Source organism: Dreissena polymorpha, chromosome 9 (assembly GCF_020536995.1).
Source record: "Dreissena polymorpha isolate Duluth1 chromosome 9, UMN_Dpol_1.0, whole genome shotgun sequence".
In the NCBI taxonomy this organism is placed as follows: domain Eukaryota; kingdom Metazoa; phylum Mollusca; class Bivalvia; order Myida; family Dreissenidae; genus Dreissena; species Dreissena polymorpha.
Genome location: NC_068363.1, coordinates 20,240,355 through 20,267,104, shown reverse-complemented (window position 1 = coordinate 20,267,104; position 26,750 = coordinate 20,240,355). Strand labels below are relative to the sequence as shown.

Sequence of the window (26,750 nt, the reverse complement as noted above, 5' to 3'; positions counted from 1 at the left end):
TCTTTAAACAAAATATATCATAAAAGCGGAAAGTGTCGTCCCTGATAAGCCTGGGCAAACAGCACAGGCTAATCTGGGACGACACTTTACGCACATGTATTAAACCCCCTTTTCACAGAGCAAGGCTCAAATGCAATACAGCTACATTCTTAACCTATGACACAGTGTGAATATGACAAATATCACTGAACATACCTCATTATTTGTATGGAGATAAGTCATAACATCAAAGTGTTTAAATTAAGCCACGAAAATTATTGTCAATCATTAATAAAATTTATGTCGATTGAGCTTCATCTATGTGTAGATATATGCGATTCAAATGAGGTCCTTGATGTTTTTAGCTCCCTAAATATATTTCTCATTTAAATAAATGCGGGCAATTGGTTTGTATTGTAATAAGCATTCTGTAGATATACACCAAATAAAGGAGTGATTTCATACCGACATAAGTGGTGGAGTTTGCCTGCACAACAAAGGATCCAGGCGCAATGGTGTTGATGTTATTTGGGTTGATGGTACCGCCGGGGGGAGGGGTAGGAATGCATTGTGGGACCTTGCAACATCCAGGGTCATTGGGGTCGGGAACCTCAGTACAACCGGCAGGAACGTTGAAAAACTGTGGGCATCTGAATAAAAATAAATTTACAGAATTTATTATTAGCATACTGTTAAATTACTCATGCTAACATGGAAACAGATTCTTTTGTAGAGCAAAATTTTGTTAACACATAAAATGTAGACAGTTTCGCTTTATATGAATTGTTATAATGCAGTGTCTTGCATAACAGCTACTGTAAAAATATGCATAACAATTTTGAAATAAAAATAGATGATTCGAAGTCTGACATTAACTATATGGGCCTTGCTCTGTGAAAAAGGGGCTTAATGCATGTGTGTAAAGTGTCTTCCCAGATTAGCCTGTGCAGTCCACACAGTCTAATCAGGGACACCACTTTCAGCTTTTATGATATTTTTCGTTTCAAGAAAGTCTCTTCTTAGCAAAAATTAAGTTTAGGTGGAAAGTGTCCTCCCTGATAAGCCTGGGACGCCACTTTATGCACATGCATTAAAACCATTTTAAACAGAGCGCAGCTCATATATAATATAGTGTTGCAAGCTGATCCCAAATAACATTTTGTTCTCCATGAATTGTTTACTGCACATACCTTGGGCTGCATTGTGAATAGTCAAACTCAGCATTGACACAGGCACACTTGTAGTCACAACCGTCAAACCACTGCTGTCCCTGGCTGTACTGTTGACCCTTGTATGTGCACACCTCTGAAAATGAAATACCGACTTGCAGTAACTTAACTAGAGTACTCTTACATATGATATATTATTAACCTCGGATACTGAGTTAACATTGAACACAGCTATTGAAACAACGTCAGTTTTAAGTATTTTCTGTTTGGAACTATTTTCCTGGTCCCAAATTGCTTAAACTGTCTATCTATGTTGCAATCAATTGACATGACGCCTTATCTATGATCGCTCCGCCTACTAGAATTGATCCACCAATCAGCGATCGATTAATCGGGCGCACTCGTTAGCAACGACCTGTCTGCCATTTTCTAGACAAGCTACATGTTTAGGTTCACTTTTATTCCAACGAGTTTCTTTTGTTTTCCTCTTTAAAAAAAACGATTAAAAATGGTTAAACGGTGTCAATGGGGATTATGTAACTCGGACAATCGATATCCTGAAACATTAGTTGGTGACATTTAATTTATATCGTTTCCAAAGCCGAAAAGACATCTTGAGAAGTGTAAGAGATGTATAAATACATGCGGTCGTCACCACGAACAACTGAACGTCAAGACTGTCAAAGACAGTTATAATATATTTTAATCGGATATACTAGCAGATTTAAATAGTTTATGTTATCAATCTGATTATCACATAATATTTAACTTTTTTTTAAATAGTTTTATCAGTTACTAGGTCAGAAGCGAGGTTCATCTGCATTACTTAAAGAGAAATAAAACCCAGCATGAAGCCTAACTCATGCTGTGTTTTATTACTCTGATAGAAATGCACTTAATTGACATCATACATGTTATTTGAAGGTGACATGTGATATTATCTTATTAACGGTATCTACACATTTGCACTCATGTGGTGTACCCAATAATTGCTTTTAATCCACAATAGGAGCTCGAATGCCTAGATCTCATTTTTTAAACGAGTTTCGTTTATTTTGTTCGGATTAAAAAACGGAAATGAAATATGGCAAAACGTTGTAAAAAGGGTTAATGCAACTCTGACATTTGGTATCCAGAAAGATAAGTTAGATGAATTAAATTTATACCATTTCCAACGCGGCAATGCGGTCTTGACAAGAGCGAGTGGAAGCTTCAAGAATTACCGAGATCCCCTTTATAGAACATTAATTTATTTCACAAACTTGAAATGTAATATAAGCAATAACTAAGCATTATTAAGTATGTATTATGTCACGTGTGCATGTAAAATAATTGAGAATTTTGGTACCCAATTCGTGTAACTTTACGAAATCCCCGTTAAAAATCGCGTTTCTGTGTGCGTCAGAAACAAGTGAAAACCATTTTGTTATTATTTTAATAAAGACGTATCGATAAATGCTATTGTAAAAAAGTTATTATTACTGATATTAGTTAACCAATAAATGCAGTTACTTCGGGGAAGTAGGTACCTGCGCGAGCGTCTGATATTGGTAGCCTTATTAATTTATAATAGCCTGACCGTATTCCATTTCGTACAACGCTAATTTTATATCCGACAATGTCCAAACTTACTGTGTTGTTTTTGCGCTTTAAATTATAGTGATTGATAAATGTCCCATAAGCAATGTTTAATATGATTAATATCACTTTTATACGCAATAACATGTTGGATTGAGGTACCCACCCGGCGTCAGAAAGCGCGTAAAACTTCACCGAATTCCCAGTTATAAAGCGTTATTTCGTGTCAAATACACGGGTAGGGGGTCACATGTTTCGGTAACAATTTTGTTAATAACACGGGTAAATACTGGTGAAGTGTTAATTTATTGCAAAAACCACCATTACACGTAATAACAGGTTCGATTTCAGTAAGCACGCAAGCGTTTGAGAGCGTGTTTAATGTACCGATTTACTCTTTATAAATAGCTGATGTTCTCTTTAATCGTTTATTTTTTGCATTTGCAGAATAATTAAATGGCATCAACCCCTTTACAAGTGTATTATGGTGTTAAACAAGTCCATAAAATCATCCGGAATATCGCGTAAATCTATATGCAGTCTATAGGCAAAGAAGCCATTTTGGTGTTAGCTTGTCTAGGTTTTCTTCCCGCTGAGCCACGTGATTAAGTGGGCGGAGCGATCACTGATAAGGCATCATGTCAATTGTCATACCAGGCCCTCTTAAGTTTTTGCATCTGCCATTGTTCGTGTGGGTTAATAATGAAAGTTGATTGTATCAACTATAATTGTGTGTTATGTTGCGATACTGCTTGAAGCGTCCTGTCTTATTATTGTTATTTGATTTCTCAATATTGGTTGAATATAAAACATAAAACATAAAACTGTGCACAATTAACTAACAAAGTACATGGCTATCAGGACAAAAAACAATTTCTTGCATTCTTGAAAGCACTCAATGAAGACCTAAACTGCTTTTACATTGGATACCATTTTATTTAGCCCTTGTAAGCCACGTACGACTCATAACTAATCAAAATATTATTGCGATTTTATTATGCAAAATACTAACTTATGAGCGTTTAGGGAAACAATCTCCAGGCATTTACTGCAAACTGAACAAGACGTTTCACAGACATGGTGTAAATCTCTGATGACAATATACACTGAATTACAAAACATTCACCTTCAAAATGTAATTTCATAATAATAAGAATATAATTACTTGGAGCCTTAGTTGTGAAAGGAACAGGTGCCCTTGTTGTGGCAGGTGGATTGGTGAAGGATGGATTTGTGGGCGCGTTCGTTATCGAGGTCACCTGACCTGTGAAATTGCACTGGGGGACCTGACAGCACACGTTGTTTGGGTCCTGGATCATGATGCACGGGGATGGAAGTGGCGGGAACTTGGCACACCTGGAGGGAGTTTTAGGTATAACATACTCATGCCTTAACTATGTTCATGTTTCTTTTAAGAATTAATGTGTTGAAATATTGGATCGAGACTGGGTTGAGACATTTTTTGTTTTTAAACAGACAGTTTAGATTTATTTCTTTTCAAGAATAGTAAGACTTCTGACGTTGAAACGCCCAATCAAATGCTGACAATTATTTAAAAACAAACACATCAACTGTTATGCTCTTTGTTTACGGTTAAATATGTTTGAATTCTAGGTTCTACTTTTGAGGTATACGCTTAATGAAATACCAGGTTGCACCTGTCTGCCTATAGCACTCCAGACAAACAAAGAAAGCTTAAATACATGTATGAAATCTGCCAAATAAAACAGATGTGCCGGTATATGAGTCCTGTTCTGGGAAATCTGGGCTTAAAGTGTGTGCGTAAAGTGTTGTCCCAGTTTAGCCTGTGAAGTCTACACAGGCTTATCAGGGAAAATACTTTCCACTTACACTGGATTGTTGTCCAGAAGAGACATCCCCTCAAACTAAAATACTATTCAAGCAGAAAGTGTTGTCTCTGATTAGCCTGTGAGGACTGCACAGGCTAATCTAAGACAACATTTTATGCACATGCATTTAGCCCAGTTTTCCCAGAACAAGGCTTATTTTCATATGCCCAAACAACGCACTTGTCCCTGCATCTGTAGAAGCCAATGGTGGCATCCTCACAGACACAGTTGTACAGGCAGCCATCTTCCCACTGCTGCGCCTGTTGATAACGCTGACCTTTGTACTCGCAATATCCTGAAAACAAACATGACGTAATAACAAACAAACAAATTACATAACTTTACTAAAAATAATGATCATGGGCCTGTTTGACATAAATTTTTATATCATCAAGATGCTACAATTTAGAATCATTTAATTACTGGCATCTTTAAGTCTTTCTTTTATCTCTGTCATTCATTTGAATAAATAAAAAATATCTCGCAATTGAATTAACCTTCTTTTGAAACAGCATCCATGTTTAAAAATGTATGAGTATGTCAGTAGAGCTAAGTTTCCATAAGTTGTCAATAAAAAAATTCTTTTTAAAATTCATTAGAATACATCCATCAAAACAAAAAAGAAATACAAAGCTTTAAGAAAAGTCAATGATTTTGTGTGCAGTAACAACAACAGATTAATGTGAAGACAAAGTTTCGTGATAATTGCCTGTTTTTGTATTATTAAATTTTGATTTGAAAAATCACATGAATTCGGACACAGCTACATATACTATAGATGAATACAACATATCAAAAAGTAGCTTACCAATGCCACCAGTAACACCTGTCTGTGCTGTAGGGGCAGTCACTCCACCAGCAATAGTGAAACTTATAATATTAGGGGTCACAGAACCGTGATACAGCTCGTTGGGTTTCGGGGGCTCCACCACATTGTGGCCAGTGATGCTCGGCTTGTATGAAGGGATCACGGGAATAGGGGTCCCAGTGAACTGACATTTAGGGATCTGGCAGCAGGGGTCACTAGGGTCTGTCTCCAGATGACACTCACTTGGAATGTTGGTGAATTCTGGGCATCTGCAAGATTGGGGGCATTATATGTGTTGGGTTCTTGTAACACTTGGCTAGATGCATGTATGTAAAATGTCATCTCATAATGGCCTGCCCAGTCGGCACAGGCTCATCAGGGATGACACTTTACACATTTTAGGAATTTTTGTTCAAAGAAAGTTTCTACTGAAGAAAAATCGAGTTTATGTCCAAAGTGTTGTTCCTGATTAGCCAGTGCAGACTTCACAGGCTAATATGGGACAACACTTTACACAAATGCATTTAGCTATGTTTTTGTAGAACAAAGCTAATATAAGGGATCCAATAAAATTAACAAACATTTCTTGGACTTAAAAATAAGAGATTCAGAATAAAAATTAAAGTTGAATTAAATACAAAACTGAGGTGTTGTAAAAATGTCCATCTTGGTATTTATTTCCTCCAAGGATTCTTCATATCTAACAATTTGTTAATGAAATATACTTTTTTCAACAATGGAATATATGAGTATTTACAAATAATGAAGTATTTTTCTTGCAGGGAAGAGCATTCTTTATTTTTAATTCAAAAAGTTTACTATGAATGAAATCTGGTCCCATATTTACCAACAATGTCATAGACTTCTGGTCCCATATTTACCAACAATTTCATAGACTTCTGGTCCCATATTTACCAACAATTTCATAGACTTTTGGTCCCATATTTACCAACAATTTCATAGACTTCTGGTCCCATATTTACCAACAATTTCATAGACTTCTGGTCCCATATTTACCAACAATATTATAGACTTCTGGTCCCATATTTACCAACAATTGCATAGACTTCTGGTCCCATATTTACCAACAATTTCATAGACTTCTGGTCCCATATTTACCAACAATTGCATAGACTTCTGGTCCCATATTTACCAACAATTTCATAGACTTCTGGTCCCATATTTACCAACAATTTCATAGACTTCTGGTCCCATATTTACCAACAATTTCATAGACTTCTGGTCCCATATTTACCAACAATTGCATAGACTTCTGGTCCCATATTTACCAACAATTTCATAGACTTCTGGTCCCATATTTACCAACAATTGCATAGACTTCTGGTCCCATATTTACCAACAATTTCATAGACTTCTGGTCCCATATTTACCAACAATTTCATAGACTTCTGGTCCCATTTTTACCAACAATTTCATAGACTTTCAAAAGATAAAGATTGAATGGAAAGCTATATGATTAATTATTAATAACCATTAAATAATCGGGCTGCCAATCTAGACAAACAAACAAAAACTCTGCATGCGAGTAAATATTTAGGTCAAGACTTAAAGTTTGCAAAGACAAAGACCTAAAAAAAGGTAAATATCACATATAATTGTAGTGAAATATGTCTACCTCTGTTTGCAAGTGTAAAGTCCCCTGTCAGCATTGTCACAAGTACACGAGTACTCACAGCCGTCCTCCCATGTCTGACCCTGGATGTAGATGTCGCCCTTGTACAGGCAGCCCCCTGCATGACAAACCATGCATCATTTGAATGTTCAGTGTGACATTATTTTATATTTCCGTGTTTTTAGTCTTTAATTGTTTGTTTATTTCCAAGCCTTATGGTTGCAGTTTTCTATGTCTCAATAAGTAAACATCTTCATTTAACATTACTACAGTGTCTCCTATATAGGAATAATGCTTGACAAAAAGTAGTTTATTTTAACAATTTAATTTAACAATTTGGTAAACTAAGAAACTTTATGTACAAAGCCTCATGTCCCCAAGCAGATTTCAAGATCAACATATTTTAAGTAAAACTTAATCACTTACTCAGCGAGGGGGCCACATAACTGGTTCCACCTGTGCCTGGGGGTGGGGTTCCGCCGGAGGGCAAGGTTGGGGTAAGCTGCCCTGGCACCTCGATCATTCCACCGCCACCGATGGTCTGCAGGTTCCCTGTAGAGGAAAGGAAGGTACCGGTTCCAGGCTGGCATTCCACCTTGGAGCAGCAGTCACCGGCCTTCTTAACGATCTGACAGGTGCTTGGAATGTTTGTGTATTGAGGGCACCTGGAGATTGGAATAAATAAGTTCATCGATGCTGTTGATGAAGTATTTTATTAAGGGTACTGAAACTATATAGATTAAAAAATAAAAGGATATTTATCCAAACATCAGCACTAATATGCACAGCAATGTAAATAAGTATCAATTTTAAATGTACATCTTAAACTTGAAAATGTTAGAGAAATATACCTTTATGTTTATTCAATCATTACGCCCCATAATAACGATCATTTTAAGCCCATTCTTTGTTGTAATTTTAAAAATTTAACCAATGAAAATCAAAGTTAAAAAATTATTAGCATTCTCATTTGTTGATAAATGGCAAAGGCAGGGATTGGTGAAAGTCAAAATAATTTAACTTACGAGCTGACGCATCTGTAGTAACCATAAACTGCATTCTCACAAGTGCAGAGAGTGTCACAGGCAATTTGCCACGAGTCACCCTGATGGAAGGCCTGACCATTGTACATGCAGACATCTACAACGGGAATTGTTTGTGCCGAGTATGATATTAAAGGATATTATACATGTATAACAAGTCTTAAGTTTATTTCAACTACGAAAAGCTTAACTATTGTAATATTTATTTATAAGAAAGATGTTGAAAGCATGCATTTTAATCTGGTCATAAAGGTTAATAGAAAATTAACCCAAAACAGACTTCATTTCACTTTTATCTAATACAGACCTTTTTTTTCATAAACATTTTTTTTTAAAGTTTAATGGTACATTGATACCTTACTTTATTAAGTTGAAACCTATTTCTGTCAAATGGCTGGCTTTAACAGAGTAACGCATATTATGGCACTCTCGAGTGTGTTTGCTGGGAAAATCCAGTACTCAAGTATCTTTTAAAAACTACGGTGCCAACACCACCAACAATATCAATTCATTTTAAAATGGTGCTTTTTTCTCTTTCAGTGTAAATAGTAGTTTAACAGAGAAGTTTCCTAATCTCATGAGCAGACAATATGAATCTGAAACAGACAATACTGATGCAGAGGCAAATCTGAACTCCAGTTTGGATAATGCTTAAGGTCGATTTTCGCACGACGCGGCTCATCTAAAAAAAAGCTGCCCTACCTGTAGGTTGAGGCTGAGGTGCATTTCCCACTGAAACACAAATGCGGAAATACATTTGGACCGTGTTCTGTGAAAGAGGGGTTAAATGAATGTGCGTAAAGTGTCGTCCCAGATTAGCCTGTGCAGTCCGCACAGGCTAATCAGGGACGACACTTTCCGCTTTAATGGTATTTTTAGTTTCAAGGAAGTCCCTCCTTACCGAAAAAAATCAAGTTAAGGCGGAAAGTGTCGTCCCTGATTAGCCTGTGCGGACTCCAAAGCCTAATCTGGGATGACACTTAACGCACATGCATTAAGCCCAGTTTTTATTCAGAACAAGGCTCATTTGGTTTCAACTGTGCTATAAATGTTAAAGAAACATCTTAAACAATTATCTTTTAGTTTTGGTGAAAGAAAGAACAAATTACTCAATTTAACCTCATTTTTGATTATCTATATTAATGTTAGAAATATTCAGCAAATTATTGAGATTGAAGCTGTTTCAAATGTATATAATACAAAAATAATGCTTCAATATTAAAGAACAGGTGGGCTACACACCACACAGGTTGCAGTATTTTCGGCAGTTGTCACGTGCCCATGGTAAGAAGTTCACGCAAGCATTCTGGCCATATCTGTTACAGTCTGGCAGCGCATCCACACAGGCTGGGGGAGCTGTAGGTGATATGCCTGCAACACAATTTCACGCATTAACCCTTTGCATGCTGGGTAATATGTTGTCTGCTAAAATGTTGTCTGCTGAATTTGTAAAATTAGCATTTTCTTCGATTTTTTTCAAAGAATACTATCAGAATAGCAAACAGTTTGGATCCTGATGATCTGGATCCAAACGGTTTGCAAAGGCCTTCAAGATTCGGTACCAGCACTGAAAGTGTTAACTTAAACCTGCCTTTATTTAACCCTTTCCTTCTCAAAAGCAAAGTGAACATGCAACCAGCATAAAACCAGAACAGCCTGTGAGTAACTCACAGTCTGTTCATGTTTTGTGCTGTTTGCTGCTCATCAGTATTTAAGTTTTGGAAATGAAGCCTTTCAAACTTGAATCTAGTAAGAAATGTCTTTAATTTTATTTAATTTTTTTGGGACATCAAATGCATCAAAATGCCTCTAAGGGTAATGTCAGTTTGACTGCATTTAATGTTTTATGCTTATACTAAATATACACTTTCACATTCGTTTCAAGGGTAGAGCCATAACAGGGCGTCTGTTAAATAGATTTATACATCAAAATGTGCCTTAATCTATCACAAAGTACTTTGGATGTGCTCCTTTCTTTGTTTTCAGAAAGGTATTTGAAACTTTACTGTTCCAGAACGTACTTGTTCCCTGTCCACTGATGGATCCCACTCCATTGAAGCTACCAGTCTGGGTCTTAAACTCACAGACTGGTTTACTGCAGCATTCTCCTGGCTTCTGAACCAGGTGGCAGTAGCTGGGCACGTTTTGATAGGTTGGGCAACTGAAAACATATCGCCACATAAGCATGACCAAGATATCTTTTCTATTTACTGGCAAAAAGAAAGACTATTTTTACATTCATTACCAATGAACTTCAATGGTTGTGCCATCAACATGTTGTGGATTTTTTTTGGGCGTCATACAAATCCAAGTATTCAGCTTTGTGTTAAATGTATGGTAAAACAAATCATTGTCCTCATTAGTGGTTGTTGAACATGTAATACCGGTAACTGATAATGTTCAATGTACAAACATTCTTTATATATATAACTGATAAAAAACAACAGCAAGTACCTTAATCACAGGTTTTGTTTACTTCATATTCCTATTGTATCAACATCTCAATAGGCTAAATATTATGTTTAACCCAAATGAGGCACATTAGCAATGTCCAAAAACGTTAAATCGACACTTTCTTGGCCAAAAGACTTATGTTTGGCTAAAGTGAGCAAAATGACTGAAACTCCTCAATATTAAAACACTGGCTTGACAGAAAGACTACAATCAAGTAGCATATGTTACATACAGTGTCTGGCATTTATATAAGCCTGTGGTTCCATCAACACACTGACATGTGTACTGGCAGCCATCATTCCACGTCTGACCCTGGTAATAGTTGGTACCCTGGTAATTGCATACAGCTGGAACAGACACACAGAAATGTAGATATACCAACGCTAATTTGTGTATAAGTAAACTTGTAGTAGTGAAACTTATTAACAACAATAAAACACCATTAATTTTCAAAATTCTCCAAGAAAAAAACTGAAAAAAGAAAACATACCAATTCAATCTACAGCTTTAGCTGGGCTCAGTGTCTCAAAAAAGAATATTTTAAGCTTCATCTATGAACAACAGAACTAAAATGTACCGAATCAAATGAGAAACCTACAAATTCCATCTACAGTTTTTCCTGGGTTCACTGTCTCGAAGGAATTGATCTTGGGATTGAAGTCGCAGACGGGCTGCAGACAGCAGTTGGACTCGTCCTTCACCAATGTGCACTGAGAGGGAAGCTCATAATACACGGGGCACCTGTTGACAATCACAATTAAAAGTAAACGACCAACAAAAAATTTCAACATAATGAATACTTCATGAATAACACCATGTCTGTTGTAAAAAAAGTAAATACAACTTAACATAGAATGATGAAATATTACTTTTAATAAAACTTGGTATAAAGTTACTAATGCTCAAATTAAAAAGTCCCAGCCATATTTCGTTGTGATATGATACATACTTGTTATAACACTGGTATTTGCCAGTGGCTCCGTCTGTGCATGTGCACTGGTAGTCACAGCCATCATCCCACGTTTCGCCCTGTTTGTAGACCTGGTTCTTGTAGTAACACTTGCCATCTTGGAAGATAAGAACATACATTGTCCTGTGATTAAAAGCAATCTTCTTTCTCAATGGACCGTCAGGTTGCCATTGCAGCGTTTTGTTTTCATGGCCTTTTGTTCATACTTTCACTTAAAGTTTTTTTAATTTGCTGTGTTTTATATATGAAGTGTTAATTAATTGGACTAATGATAACAATCAAGAAGAAACATTCACTTACAGAATCCAACAGACTGTGATGATGCATCTGTAAAACAAAAAACACACCATACATATGATATTGCTTTAAACACAAACAAAAACACACACCATACATATGATATTGCTTTAAGCATAGACAAAAACAAACACCATACATATGATATTGCTTTAACCCTTTGCATGCTGGGAAATTCGTCGTCTGCTAAAATGTCGTCTGCTGAATTTCTAAAATTAGCATTTTCTTCGATTTTTTTTCAAAGAATATTATCAGAATAGCAAACAGTTTGGATCCAGATGAGACACCACGTTCTGTGGCGTCTCATCTGGATCCAAACTGTTTGCAAAGGCCTTTAAAATTCGGTTCCCACACTGAAAGGGTTAAGCACAGACAAAAACTAACACATGCATTTACAATAAATTAGAGTTGTGTGCTTAATCTAATTCACATATTTCACCTATTGGCAAACCATTACAAAGTTAATCTATTATTTTTTTGCATGTTCGTGGAATGTTTCATATAGTTTGGTATATTTGGTATTTCAATTTTTTTCAGTGCTTCTGTGTCTGAAATCTGTGAAAACCTACCGCAGTATCCACAGTATTTGCGGCAGTTATCTTTAGCCCACGCCGTAAAGTTGCCCACACAGGAGCTTGGCGGAAACTCGTGGCAGTTGGAGAGACTATCAACACATGGCGGTGGGGGTTCCGTGTACAGTGCTTAATATAGAACAAAGTCAGTGAGGGTTCCGTGAAAAGGGATTAATATAGAACAAAACCAGAGGGGTTTCAATCAATTGACTTAATGTGTGAGGGTTCTGTGAAGAGAGCTAAATATAGAACAAAACAGCAGGGCTCATTGTAGACAGCTTAATATAGAAAAAAAAACAGATTGGGCTCAATATATAGATTAAAAACTGAAAAATTGACAGAGAGTATGCGATTCACAATTATTATTTAAACATACTTAGCCTTAAGATGTTCTATACTTTTCTCTCATGGTTGACAGTTTTAAGTGATATAACAACTCCATTATTAAAACATTCATACTGAAATGGCACAGCAAGACAGGGACAAAGTTTATGACATTGCCATACATGGCAGAGCATAAGAGCATAAAATGACTTACGGACACAGAATCCGCAGTATCGAGGGCAGTTGTCCCTTGCCCAACCAAAGTATGTACCGGAGCACACAGACTTGTCGTACTTTGCACAGTCTGCTAATTTGTTTTGGCACGGTTCCGGAGGGTGAGTCACACTGGAGGCTACATTGCGTGCAATTAAGTTAGAAAGCAATCAAATACACATAAAGTTATTTTGAACAAAACATATTACAAAGACACTATTTCAATAGTGAGCCGTGCTCTGTGAAAAGTTAGTTTAATTCATGTGCGTTTAGTGTCTTCCCAGACTAATCATGACGACACTTTCCACATAACCTGAATTTTTTGCTTAGAACAGACTTTCTGTAAACAAAAAAACAACATAAAAGCGAAGTGTCATCCCTGATAAGCCTGTGTGGAATGCACAGGCTAATCTGGGACAACACTTTACTCACATGCATTAAACACCATTTCAACAGAGCACGGCCAAATTATTTTTAAATTAGGCAGGTGCTGTGTTTATTGTTCATTGGATATTACCAACAACTGACAGATCAGTGTTTTCAAGGTCGGGATAAAGAGCATTCAATTCATTTCCATATTTATTTGAATGTATTCATTGAAATTTGAAATTTTAAGGTTTATATTTTTGTTTTTACCTGAAGTAGGGGGAGGTGCTGTTGCTTGCACTATAAACAAAAAGAAACAACAATGAATTTACAGACTAAGATCAAACCAGTACTAGAAATCACAATTATGACTTCACTTGAGGAATCAGGCATCTTTTCGTCTCTTACTAACAATTTTATTGCAAAATTAATATACCCAAGTGTGTACGTTATTCAACATGTCATTGCTTTTTATCCAAAACTTTTCAGTGAATTCTGAGCTGTACATGATACAATTTATATCACCTTACATTATCTTATGAAAATCCTCAATGTACCTGTTCATGCTCGCAACCTTACATTATCTTATGAAAATCCTCAATGTACCTGTTCATGCTCGCAACCTTACATTATCTTATGAAAATCCTCAATGTACCTGTTCATGCTCGCAATCTTACATTATTTTATGAAAATCCTCAATGTACCTGTTCATTCTCACCACCTTACATTATCTTATGAAAATCCTCAATGTACCTGTTCATTCTCACCACCTTACATTATCTTATGAAAATCCTCAATGTACCTGTTCATGCTCGCAACCTTACATTATCTTATGAAAATCCTCAATGTACCTGTTCATTCTCACCACCTTACATTATCTTATGAAAATCCTCATTGTACCTGTGCATGCTCGCTGAATGATCTGAGCAGCGATGCTGTCCAGTTGGTCATAGCTGTTGACAGTGAACGTGTTTGCACTATCCGGGTTGTCCGCAATGGCATTTAGCTCATTTACACTGACACCATTTCCAACACCCACAGCAAGGAGTCCTACAAATATCATTGGTCAGATACCAGATTAATCACAAGTTTCACTTACACTTAAGCATATTTATAAATTATGGAAAAAACTACAAGTTATTAAAAACAGGTCAGCGTTTGTAAATAGACAAGCGTAACAAAGCGCTAACAATGTAACCTAAACCATATAATTGTGTCACCCTATGCACAATAAAAGCCTTTCCCACTTAGAAACATATTTTTACGCATTAGCAGTCCTTTAGAAAGTTAACTTTAATTCAAGACCTTTCTTACTAGATTAAAGTTTCAAAGGTTTGATTTCCAACTCTTAGATACTGATGAGCAGCAAACAGCATAAAACCTGAAAAGACTGCGAGTTACTCACAGGCTGTTCTCCTTTTATGCTGTTTGGACTTAGCAATTTTCACTTTGCCACTGAGTGGAAAATGGTTAACTGAATTGTCTGTATTTAAAACAATAATGGGCTTGATATGTGACTTGGGAATCAGAATAATCAAGCATGTACAATGAAATCTAAATAAATCATACCAATATGATCTTGTCTAGCCTTGTCGGCCTCTGCAGCAGTTGCCGATGGGTTCGCGCTTTGTCCATCAGTGATGACGATGGCAATTCTAGGTACATTAGGTCTCGCTCCAGAAGTGCTTGTGAACGTGTGCTCGCGCAGGTACTTGAGTCCGTCAGCCGTGTTGGTGCCACCACCCATGTAGTGCATGGAGTCTATTCCTAGAAAGGAAAATAGAACAAAAATAATTTTCCAGTAGCCAAAACCAAGCACAAGTTCTTGTAAATTTGGGCAGAGCAATGAAAATTTTTGGATTTGGAAGGGAGTTTTTTAAGGCTAGCAACAAAATCAAAACGAATGTCAAACACTGGAACAAATTAACCTAAAACTGCAATTCTATAGCATTGATATGCTTTTTTAACAAACCAGGCATATTAACACCTTTTTAAAAACATTATAAATTGTGTCCCTCTTTTTACGGAAAGAGTTAAATTATATTTTTTAATATTTTTAAATTTTTAATTTTAGCTATCTCACAATAAAATTGCAATGCAAAAGAAAAAAATCTAATAGTACTTAAAATGTTTTATCATCTTATATGGGCTTAACAACCTTTTTTTTAATTCTTTATAACAAGCTGTAAAAAGGTATCAACAAAAAAAAATTCTATACTTTTGGTTTTCACAAAGAGCTTATTTTACCAAAGGATTTCTTTTTCTATTGCTATATGCACATTTTTTTCCACAAAAATGCAATAAAACCCTGGTTTTATCACAAAACAAGGGAGACAGGCCATATTCCTAAAAGGTGAAAAAAGACTGTAAAAACCTGTCATAACATCCTGTCTGGAGGTGTACATATTCAAGGGGAACTCTTGTTTCGGGTAGTTGCTGAACTGTACAACTCCAACGTGTGTCTTGTCCGGGGCAACGTCAAGTTTTCCCACAATTCCTTTCACAAAGTTCTCTAGCTTAAGAAAGTTGGCTGAACCAATACTGCCAGAACCGTCGATCAGGAAAGCAATATCAGCCCTTTGAAGACATGCTGCAATAAAAAATAATAAATTATTTCAAGATACAGATAATGAAGTTATTACCATAGAATTGTAATTGCCTAAAGTTGAACAGATTTAAGACAAACAACAAATAACTTAAGTATTCTTTTTTCATATACCTTATTAATATACCATATTAAATTGTGAGTGCTAGAAAATTTAGGCACCTGCAAAGTATTTTTCAAGAATTTAACTTACCACATGACTGTATTGAAAGGATACAGCAAACTTCTAAAGATACATTTTATGTCCTTCTATTTGACAGGGATTTCAATGCTGATAATTGATTACAAAAATGCTAGGACTATGAATGTATATCATGAATTTGAGACTTACAGTTGGGTGCACCCATCCCTTGATTGGTTGAAGGTGTAACAGCTGAAATCAGTGAAATACATTCATTATAGTAACCACTAAATTGAATTGGAGTGCATAATTAATGCCCATTTACATTTGATGTAAAAGGTGAAAAGATTTAATGCTAAAATAACAACACAAATTAATAAAATGTCCTGACTATAAATGTCTTCAAACAAAAGTATTCAAAATGAAAACGGGGACACAAACCTCCATTGACTCTTATAGCCAAAGGTTCAGCAAGAGTGCTGAGGGCGTTGAAGTTCTGGGATGTGAACATGTTCTTGTCGCTATTCGTCATTCCTCTCAACTCTCCGGAATTGTATCCGTTGCCAACGCCAACAGCAAAAATACTCATGCCATTATTCCTCGCTGTTTCAGCAGCTGCAACAGTCTGAGAGGGGTTAGCACTGGTGCTTCCTCCAACCCAGATTGCGTAGTGGGGGACACCTGTGCGGCCACCATGGGCTGCAGTGAAGGAATTCTGGTAGACCCAGTTGATGGCATCGGCAGTGTTGCTGCCTCCAGCTTGGTACTGGATCCCATCAATGGCGCGGTTGAGTTCTTGTAAGGTGTGATACTGGTTCAAGTAGAACTGGTTATACACACCAGAGCTGTATGTCACCACACTGATGTGCGTGCACTGTGGGCTCAGATTATAGTATCTTATGTTGTTCTTTATAAAGTCAAGTTGATACCGAAAATTTGCAACGCCCACATAACTAGAGGAATCTACCATATACACAATGTCTTGTGGTACACATGTTGTTCCTGGAAACAAATAATAAGATTTATGTATGGTTACAATAAATAACATGTATCTTCATCACTGTTGATCTACTATCCCTTTGTTTACAGATACCCATCATCATCATCATGTTCCCAATAATAATAATTCAATGCCATTATAATTATTAGTAGTAAAAGTATAACTTAACTGTAAGTGTTATTATCATTATAATAATAAATTATAAATAATTGTAATTATAAAATGTTATTATTAATATCCTCATCAGTTTGTTGTTATCATAATGATTCAACATTACTATATGACATGCATCATGTGAAAATGGGTCTTATTCCATATATAGATTGGGAAAGGTTAGGAGCTACCATATCCCCTATAAATCCTACAAGGTTCCATGGCTTCATTGCGGACATGATAGCTCTTGGCATACATGTACTGAGCAATTGCGCAATCTGGTCCGGAGCTACACTGACCACATAATATTATGTCATAAGACCCATTTTTGTAATACACAGGTCATATCATGATCATCAACACCATTATTTCTACATGAATTATTATTATTACTTTTACCGTAATTATTACTTTAACATTTTGTATTCAAACCAACCAGTAAAATGGTTTTATCACGCTTAAACAATCACACTGATAACATTATTAAAAATGTTGAAAATTTCCAAATGTTCGCAATGTCTGCAAAAAAATATTGTTCACTTACCGCCGCTTTGTCTCTTATCTACAATTAAAAATATAATTTAATAATTAAAAGCTATGATCGGCTTACTGTCACTCTATACTTTATTTTGTAACCGCATAACTAGCACAAGACGCAATCAGTTATTTAATTCCTCTGGAACCCAATAATTTTTGTCTATAAAGTCGATTGTTAAATCAGAATCAAAGTAATATAAAATAACATGTTTAAACTAACCTGCTGATATGAAAGTCTGTAACTTTGCAAAGCCTTCAAAGGGAAACTTAATGTATAATATCAACAATAGTGTAAAGGTTACAATACACTAAATGATCGCTTCATGCTGTACTCTCTAAAAAAATATCATAGTTGACAGGAAGGCCTGTTTTACACTTTTTACCATTATTCAGGTGTTATCTTGCGGAGATAATGGTAGGGCATGAATAGGTGTTCACTACTGAATCCCTGAAATATGACACACTTGAAGACTATAGTAAACCATTGCAGTAGAAAAGGTTACATTCCACTAAGAAACGGCCGAAAAAAAAGTTGCAAAAACAGTCGATTTTGATTTGTGTCAAGTTCTTTCTTGCATTGTACATGACATACCTTTTTTATTGCATAAATCGATTCCGCTTAGAATGGCCTTTAAGAAAAAATATGGTTATGGGGGTCTCTATGTGCAAAATGTTGCATTTATTTTCGCTCAAAGTTGTCGCTTTTACATTGAATTATATAGGGAACTATTTGATGTATTATGACCTAAACAGAAAATACGCGAAAATTTTTGTGAAATATCTTTAATTTGAAGAATGTGCAGGGTTATTTTCCACCAATTAAAATATATGCTGCAAAACACCATTACGTTGAATGTACAATTGACCAGTATGTACAAGCCCGTTCATGTGAACTGAGTAAGTTTTCCGACAAACTAATTTCAATTTCCAACGTGAAATGTTATAATTTCATCCTTTCAAATAGATTGATAACAATTAAATTCTTTAACATGTCTGCTTTTTTATGGACTATCAACATTTTTAGTTGGTAGATTGATGGGCTATTATCTAGGGTGTCTTGCGTTCAAGTCCCAAACCGGCCGTAAGTAATTAACCTGCACGTAGTTACGTCACGCTATTTATTTAGTTCAAAGTCTGTCGGAGCAGTGCGGAACAACGCCGTGATAACAAAATAGTCTTCAGACGAGACGACAAAAAAATCATTGCAGCCCCTTACGACATCGGTTTCGATTTGAGTTCCAATTTAAGCCAGGACAGATTCAGGACACCGCATACATCTTCTAAGGCACGACCCTGAGGTCATAATCATGACAAACGAGGCGAGATAAGCAACGCAAATTGACAGACACGAAGATAACCCCTCAGAGAAGACCCGCAGTTGGCGAAGTCACATGCTCTTGTTTTGCAATGTTAACATTATTCCCACGTCTAAAGCCTTATCAAAAGCAACCGGAACTTAACAATTCAGACCAAGGCGCCATTCATATTCATAATATTTATTTAAAACTGACGTAATTAAAACAATTAAGGAAAATACTATATAAAATTTAATGAAACGTTTATTTAAATACATATTTCGTAGAATCGCATTTATCGTTACCCAGATACCATCCACATTTTTAAATAATAAATTGTTATAAATTATTTTAATAAATTTGCAAAAATATAATCATTTCTACCTTCTGTAAACAACCGTACGCATAGGTGTAAATGTTTAAGCAATAATAAAACAAAATATTATTTCGAAGTCCGATCACAATTGTTTCGTCACAATTGTTTTGGCACATGCAAATAGCAAATCCACTTTTCAACCATTTACCGGTATATCAAGTTATTATTAAGCATTTAAATATATGGCATAGTTTTAAATAAATTTATTCCGGAGTTATAATGTGCAATATGTAGAAATAGTAGTATGAAACTGTATTGCCTGACACGTGGTATCAAATTAACTTCAACTAATTGATTCCATGCCTACTGTAAATATGTTTGCGAGCATAAGTTTGTATAAGCAAGTCGTCGTTTGATTTTAAATAACTGTCTGAATGCGCCTTTGGAAGTATGAAAATAAGTTAGAGTCTACTTACATTCATTACAGCCTAAATAAAAGAACGCCTTGTACGGTTATCCAAAACATTAAACTGATGTACTACCGGTAATTATAAGTTCCCGCACTCACATTATTATTGAAATAACACGGCCTACCTGACTTAGCCCTTGCCAGAACGGCAAGAGTGGCAAGGAAAGCTACCAAGAGTAGCTTCATTTTCCTTGTCGTCGAAAATCGAAATGCAGTTGCAGTGGTCGCAGACAGGTTTTATACGTCCCGGCGACAGTCGTCACGAGCCGGTCATTTAGGGACACTGATTAGGCGCGTTTTTAGCTCAAGACAATCCCACAATGACCCGCACTCAGATACGTGCTTAACATGCCCATAGAGGAGTGAAGTCAGAGATAGGCTCTTCAAACATCTTGGGTATACATATAAACATGTAAATGTATGTGTTAACATGATGTTATTACTTTTCTAATTCTGTATGAGATCTCATGTCATTTCGTAAATATGTAACTATCTTTTGAATATGGACTACCTGGTAACATTGTAAACGGGATATTGTAATGAGTTATAACACCTCTTCCCTGAAATACCCCCGGTATTTATTATCTTTATACTATATCTTAAAAATCCTTAGATTTGGCTCAAACAAGGCTGCTGATTCGAGGAGGTTTCAATTCTGACCAAACAGTCTTGAAATATCGCCCATCTGCGTACCGGTATTATGTATTCAGTTTCATACTGAGCAATATGACTATTTTATTGTATGGTTTTATAACAGTAACGGTATTCACAGGTTGAAACTGCATGGCTTTTGATGTTGGATGCAAGAAACAAGATAAAGCAAAATACATAAAAACAAGAGCTGTCTCCATAGGATGGCATATCCCCCTCCCCCCGATAAAGGCTTTGATAGAAGTAATGAGCATTTTTCGAAACCTAAACGCGGACCCTAAGGTCAAGGTCAAGGTCAAAGGCGTCAACATTTGTGTGCGTACGGAAAGGCCTTCTCCATTTACACATGCATACCAAATATGAATGTTACATCTGAAGCGACATAGAAGTTATAAGCATTTTTCCAAACCTAAACGCAAAGTGTGACGGACAGACGGGCGGACAGGCGGACAGTGCGATCACTATGTGCCCTCCTTCGGGGGCATAAAAAACCTTAATTAAATGAAGATTAAAATCACGGATAAAATTATTTTGATTCTTTTTTTATATACATTACGGTTTCTGTGGGGCGTGAATATTATTTGTATAAATGGCTATATAGAAAAGAAACAGCTAGATGATCGGATTAAAACAGTAATGTTTTGAAGACTTTATACAATTCGTTGCATCAAGATTCTGCTAGTTGACCTACTTAAAGGGTCAGAGACGTTTTATAGCCTCATGTAATTATAAATGATCTCACATATTCCCGTTATGACATAACGGGAATAATAATGACAATAATACATTCCCGAAAGGATTAAGCGATTAATATACTATTTACTTATATTTTTGCAATGCAAACTGATGTATAGTTGAGCTGTTTTGTTGACATGGTACTTATATAAGCTGTTATGAAATGCAGTAAACTGCTGTATAGTTGAACTGTTTTGTTGACACGGTACTTATATAAGCTGTTATAAAATCAAACGCAAAGATAATGAAGAATACACATGTAAACGCCACTGCTATCATTTTGCTGCCAATCTGCGAGCTGAATACTTTGAATGAACCTGTTCACAGTTTTGTAAAATTTAATTTTAGGTCAAACATTCAAAAAATAGTGTATACATGATATTCAAGAAAGCGAATAAACACTCCTGATTAGAAATTTTAAAGAATATTGGCTGATTAATGAATATTCGTGAATCAGAATCGGTAAAATAATAAAACGCTTTAACGTTGTTTAAGAATAATTGGAAATATAAAGCCTGAAAAGGCCAAATGTACCGGCTAGATTTTACATCCCGGGTTCGAATACAGGGAATGAATATATTTTTATTTAACTCATTTTGTTATGTTCTTGTTGTTATGTTTCTTTTATTACATATTTTAAGCAAATACATGTATAATGGCTTTTGTTTTAAAATACGGATATCCTTTAACGAGTCCCTTTATTTCGTATTTTCTGCTATTTCTGCGAATGCGTTGTATATAATTTTTGTTATAAATTTGGGTCTCGATGATGTTCTAAAGCAAACATATCATATGTTCCATTTAACGTTTGCGCATTTTAGACAAGAGCATCTTCGTTCAAAGCCATTCACATTCGTTAGATAACACGATATGTCAGTTTTAAAGAGCGTCTTGGTCTAGAAAAAATCCCAATTATAATATCGCAGAACCTCTTTTATTGCGTTTTGTGTTCGCTTATGACTATATATTTTGTTAAGGACATCATTTTATTGTATGAATGTCTGTCGCCACAATAATATGCTAAATATATGCCAAGAGAAAGACCCTCGATAATTTTGTGGAACCTTAGGTCTAACCCTTTTTTCCGTTATGTATGTATGGGCCAATGTATAAATGTGTAATAATGTCATGCTTTTTAAATAAAATATGTTTACAGCAAAGTACAACTTCTTCAAGGTCGTTGTCAATACTTGTAATGGTAGAACCCATACGTCCAGGCGCGTGCCCTGCTCCGCGACTATGGCTGGTATCAAATAAACAATGGACAATCAAGATATAGATTTACGATCAAGATATATCGTTATATAATAGGTTGCATTTCATTGAAATATACTATTATAATACCCTTGTGCACGGCTGAAAAATACGGTTTTTAAAGATATTAATTGTAATATCACAAAATGATTGAAAGACTTATCAATATACACAAATGCACATACACGCGCAAAGAATGACACAGATATATGAACCTAATTAAGTATAATACTGATGTCGCCGCCGTTACAGGTGTTTTTGTTACGGACCGACACACATAATTTGTTATTCTTGAAAATCGAGACATGCGTAATGAATTTAATACGAAAAGTCTTCAACGGTTTACTGTTAGATACCATACATAGTGTGTATGCAGAGGAATTCCGTTTAACCGTTAGAAATTTAAAACTTCTATATTATTCTAAGCGTCAAGCATTTATTAAAAGGCCGCCAATGGCTAGTTCGTCTTGTAAAGTTGCCGCCATGATACGCAGATTTTTCACGTATGTTACTGGACACGAAAATTAAAATCTAAATATGTCACAAGGCTTCATTATTTCGTGACACGAAATCACTGCATTGACATGGGTTGACCTGTCTTATACTGAATAAATCTTCTGATCGAGGCATGTATTATTTTTCTATTTTATCCGACACGGATATACATGTAGTAAGACTCGCGTGCATTATACAATATTATGAAAACTTTTATGATAAACAGAGTAACGTTGGCATTCAGCTTTACTTTCACTTAACCCATTTATGCCCAGTGGACTCTCCCATCCTTGTAAATTGGATCAATTTATTTCCAAAAGTAGGGGTGTCAAGTATATTTATTTCTATATTTAGAATATTTCATAAAGAAATTCATTAAAGCAAACAGCGCAGACCCAGATGAGACGCCGCATTATGCGGCGTCTCATCTGGGTCTACGCTGTTTGCAATGTCCCTTTTTTCAGGACGCTAGACATGAATGGGTTAACAACAACTAACTTCGGTTAGAACCCATACATCTTCAATTTATTAATAATATTAGATCTAAACTTATATTGCACCATTGGTTAACTTACGTTCCTAGCATATGTCCTTTAGATGAACACATTCCATTTCAGTTGGTATTACAGGCATGATTCATGATGAAAACAAGCATGATTATGAGATGTTCGCACATGAATTATATATTTGTTAAGTAAATAACCGAATATAAGTGTAATATCAATTAAAAATGAATACAAACTGTTTTCATTGGAAAGAATCTGTCGAATTTCTTAAGCATGGATTGTGTGTGGGGACTATTGAGAACAAACTCTAGCGCGCAGTCCATGGGCTATTTAGACAATAATTTTGAGTGCCTAAATTAAATTTTCCGGGTCCGCTATTCGCTATGCGGTCATGCAAGTTTTTGTGGTATCACACGGAGCGTATATTGATCTCATCTAGAGTCCGTGGGTATCATAAGCGGGCAAGGTAGCTTCTGACCAGGCTGCGCGCATGCGCTGGCTGGTTTGGAGCTACCCAGACTGCTAATGGCATAAGATCCATTTTTGAATGACGCGCCTCAATTGGTATGTTAGTTATACGCGTATGTTTCAAAGCTTTGAAAGCGCTTTATTAGTTTACATATTTCGATGTACATTTATTAAAACAATTTTAACAGTTATTTTTAATTGATGGCCATTGTCATTAGTGTTATTGCGATTGTTTAAATATACATATTCGGCTTTTGAATCTATTTGTGTGTGAAAAAATGTATGCTGTCAATCTGTGAAATAGTACGTTGTTTTAAAATTCGCAAAAATTTAAGAGGGAAAGTTTATTTGTTATTTCACACATTTTTATATAAAGACCTGTGTCCCGGCCCGTCCTCAGCAGATATCGTCATTCGAGAAGAACATGTAAATTTTATACATGTTTCTTATCATTATCATCTCGAAAAGTTAAGATCCAAATAGAAATTGGTCACGATACACGGTGATTAGTCTCGAAAAGTACACTCGAAGGAAAGTTAGAGTAAATTCAAGACACACAAATACGAGTTACTAGCGATGATGAAATGTGGTGTTTCAATAACGCACCTCAGCAGCGCGAATGTCTGCACGAACTTATTAAGTTTTCCCTCGTTTTTGGTTTTTGAAATAAACAAATGCTTGTTCTGATTTTTTTTATAAAGATGTGTCATTTGTAATCGGAAGTTATAAAAACATAAACACAAAACAAGACAATTTCGGTGTGCTGCGTTATAAGAAAGAAATTGCAACCATTTGAATTTCGTGCATATGTAACCTTTGTTGAAATAACTTTGCTAACTTGGACAAGTGCATACAAAATATCTAAAACTATGTCCTAGCTATATAATCATTGACAGTCACAACGACTAAAGTGACAATTTTGGTACGTCAAAATATGAAAATTAATTCAAACTGGCCGCTGTGATAACAACCGAACACCATGCATTGACAACTGGTGGACATTGATATCTTGACCACTGGTTGTCCTTGACATTGACAGATGAGACTGCACAGTGCGACGGGGGCAGATTAGATGGAGAGATAAGATTGTGTTTGCAATTACTTTGACATTTATTTACAAACATGTAACAAAGCAAGAGATCAGCTGAGATAAACAGATAACACTGAGAATGTCAATAAATATATAAATAAAAACAGAAGAGAGAACAACAAAGAATTTCGCCGTGTTTCGGTTAATACAAACGTAATACTAGTAATTGGTCACGGTATGCTGTAAAGCAATTAACAATCCATCTCTTAGTGCACACGACGTAATATATGATTAGGCGTTACAATTTCGCCGTGTACCGTTTTTATTAGCAAGCCACCAATTCCTATGGCAATTATGAACAGCCATGAATTGTAATTTGTTGAAAGAACGCTATAGACTGGAGTCTGATGACGTCATTTCCAAAATCATCCTGGTTCTCAAGAACACATGGGAACACTGAGCGAATTATGTTCAAAATCTGGTTTGTCTAAAGTTGAATACAAAAACAACACTTCGACAAATCGTTTATATATCCGTCTTTACCACATGCCGAATTCAGTTTATGAATGCCGCACAACATGTCCTCAGGTAGGACAAAATCTCGCTTGCCGAAAAATGCTGGCACTGTCCTTAAACAAAACCAGGTTGCTGATTTTGCGGCATACGAATTTATGGTTTTCCTTCCTAGCATATTTTGCAGGGTGGTCACACATCATAAAACTTCTTCGTCCGCCAAGCTATCGTCAAGATACCCGCTGTCAATGCTTATTTCCGTCCCATTCAGGTCCGTTTCTTTAGGCACTTTCTCTTCGACGGTTATTGCACTTCCGGTCATGACGCTTTCCGGTAGTGCTGATACGGGCCGTTTCTCTGTGTAATTAGCGTTCACAACTAGCACACTCATGTTCAAAGCGCCAGTCTCGCTGGCGTCCATGTTGTATTCCGCTCCTTCGTCGGCGTCGTCGTCTATGTCCGAGAAATCGAAATCGGAGTATTCAAGTTCAGAATCCGACAGATCGTACTCGTCGTCATCGTATACGTAGTACGAATCATCGAGCGACTCGTCGTGGTCGCACTGCTCCTGCTCTCGCTGTATCTCCTTCCGCAGTTCAACTATCAGATCCGCTTTCATGCTGGCGAATTCGTAGAACATGTTTCGGACGCCTTCCAAAACCGCAATGCGTACGCGCAGGGAGTACCGGAAGGCGCGCGCGTGCTGCTTCATCGCCATGTCGTAGCGAGACTGCAGGTCCGCAAGCTGTCGGTTCAGCACAACTATTTGACTGCACGCACGCCGGAAGCACCTCTCGGCGTCCACGATTTTCTCGATCAAGTTCTCCAGGTTATCAGACATTGTGAATTTATTTCTGCTCCTTGCAGAAGAACAACTTAACAACAATTTCGATAGACAACCTTTGTATAGATGTGCACTGTATTGATGAAGCCAGAGAATAATACTATGTATAAATATCAATTGTCACGTATTTAGTTATACACAACTTTAAGTTAGATAATTTCTATCCGTTTCAATATACCTTCTGAATTATTTGCTTATTTTGTTAAAATATATAGTTATCTGTTTCTGTCTTGTTTTATTATGCTACATTAAATTACTATGATGAACGATGGGCCAATCATATTTCTCCGTTCAATTCCTAACCCTTGGGCAATATGCGATAGACCAATCAAATCGCGCCATTTTACGACCGCTGTTAATCGTAGCGAATCAGCTCGGAATGTGTCCAAATCAACTTAACTCCCGCCGCGTTAGCGCGGGAAACACTTCAAGGGTGGGGAAAGACAACAGGTAATGACGATTACGTGTGAAAAGGGATTTTGCGCATCTGCGCTTGGCATGT

General features: G+C 36.2%; 1 protein-coding gene across 1 annotated transcript in view; it reads right to left on the bottom strand.

Annotated features, from left to right (window-relative positions):
* The window catches only part of LOC127846649 (uncharacterized), a 61,989-nt gene extending 41,973 nt beyond the window's left edge, over positions 1 to 20,016 (bottom strand). The window contains exons 1-25 of the mRNA XM_052378085.1: positions 19,878 to 20,016; positions 17,680 to 17,697; positions 16,424 to 16,984; positions 16,193 to 16,234; positions 15,631 to 15,846; positions 14,826 to 15,023; positions 14,157 to 14,306; positions 13,527 to 13,556; positions 12,892 to 13,029; positions 12,351 to 12,482; positions 11,785 to 11,811; positions 11,464 to 11,581; positions 11,113 to 11,255; positions 10,747 to 10,861; positions 10,082 to 10,221; positions 9,303 to 9,431; positions 8,763 to 8,792; positions 8,043 to 8,157; positions 7,444 to 7,682; positions 7,021 to 7,135; positions 5,385 to 5,653; positions 4,757 to 4,871; positions 3,892 to 4,082; positions 1,170 to 1,284; positions 445 to 629 (exon numbers count right to left, since the gene is read on the bottom strand). Coding sequence (XP_052234045.1) covers positions 445 to 629; positions 1,170 to 1,284; positions 3,892 to 4,082; positions 4,757 to 4,871; positions 5,385 to 5,653; positions 7,021 to 7,135; positions 7,444 to 7,682; positions 8,043 to 8,157; positions 8,763 to 8,792; positions 9,303 to 9,431; positions 10,082 to 10,221; positions 10,747 to 10,861; positions 11,113 to 11,255; positions 11,464 to 11,581; positions 11,785 to 11,811; positions 12,351 to 12,482; positions 12,892 to 13,029; positions 13,527 to 13,556; positions 14,157 to 14,306; positions 14,826 to 15,023; positions 15,631 to 15,846; positions 16,193 to 16,234; positions 16,424 to 16,984; positions 17,680 to 17,697; positions 19,878 to 19,938 — 3,592 coding nt within the window. The 5' untranslated portion in view covers positions 19,939 to 20,016. The remainder of the gene's footprint in view (positions 1 to 444; positions 630 to 1,169; positions 1,285 to 3,891; positions 4,083 to 4,756; positions 4,872 to 5,384; positions 5,654 to 7,020; positions 7,136 to 7,443; positions 7,683 to 8,042; positions 8,158 to 8,762; positions 8,793 to 9,302; positions 9,432 to 10,081; positions 10,222 to 10,746; positions 10,862 to 11,112; positions 11,256 to 11,463; positions 11,582 to 11,784; positions 11,812 to 12,350; positions 12,483 to 12,891; positions 13,030 to 13,526; positions 13,557 to 14,156; positions 14,307 to 14,825; positions 15,024 to 15,630; positions 15,847 to 16,192; positions 16,235 to 16,423; positions 16,985 to 17,679; positions 17,698 to 19,877) is intronic.
* Between the last annotated feature and the right edge of the window lie 6,734 nt (positions 20,017 to 26,750).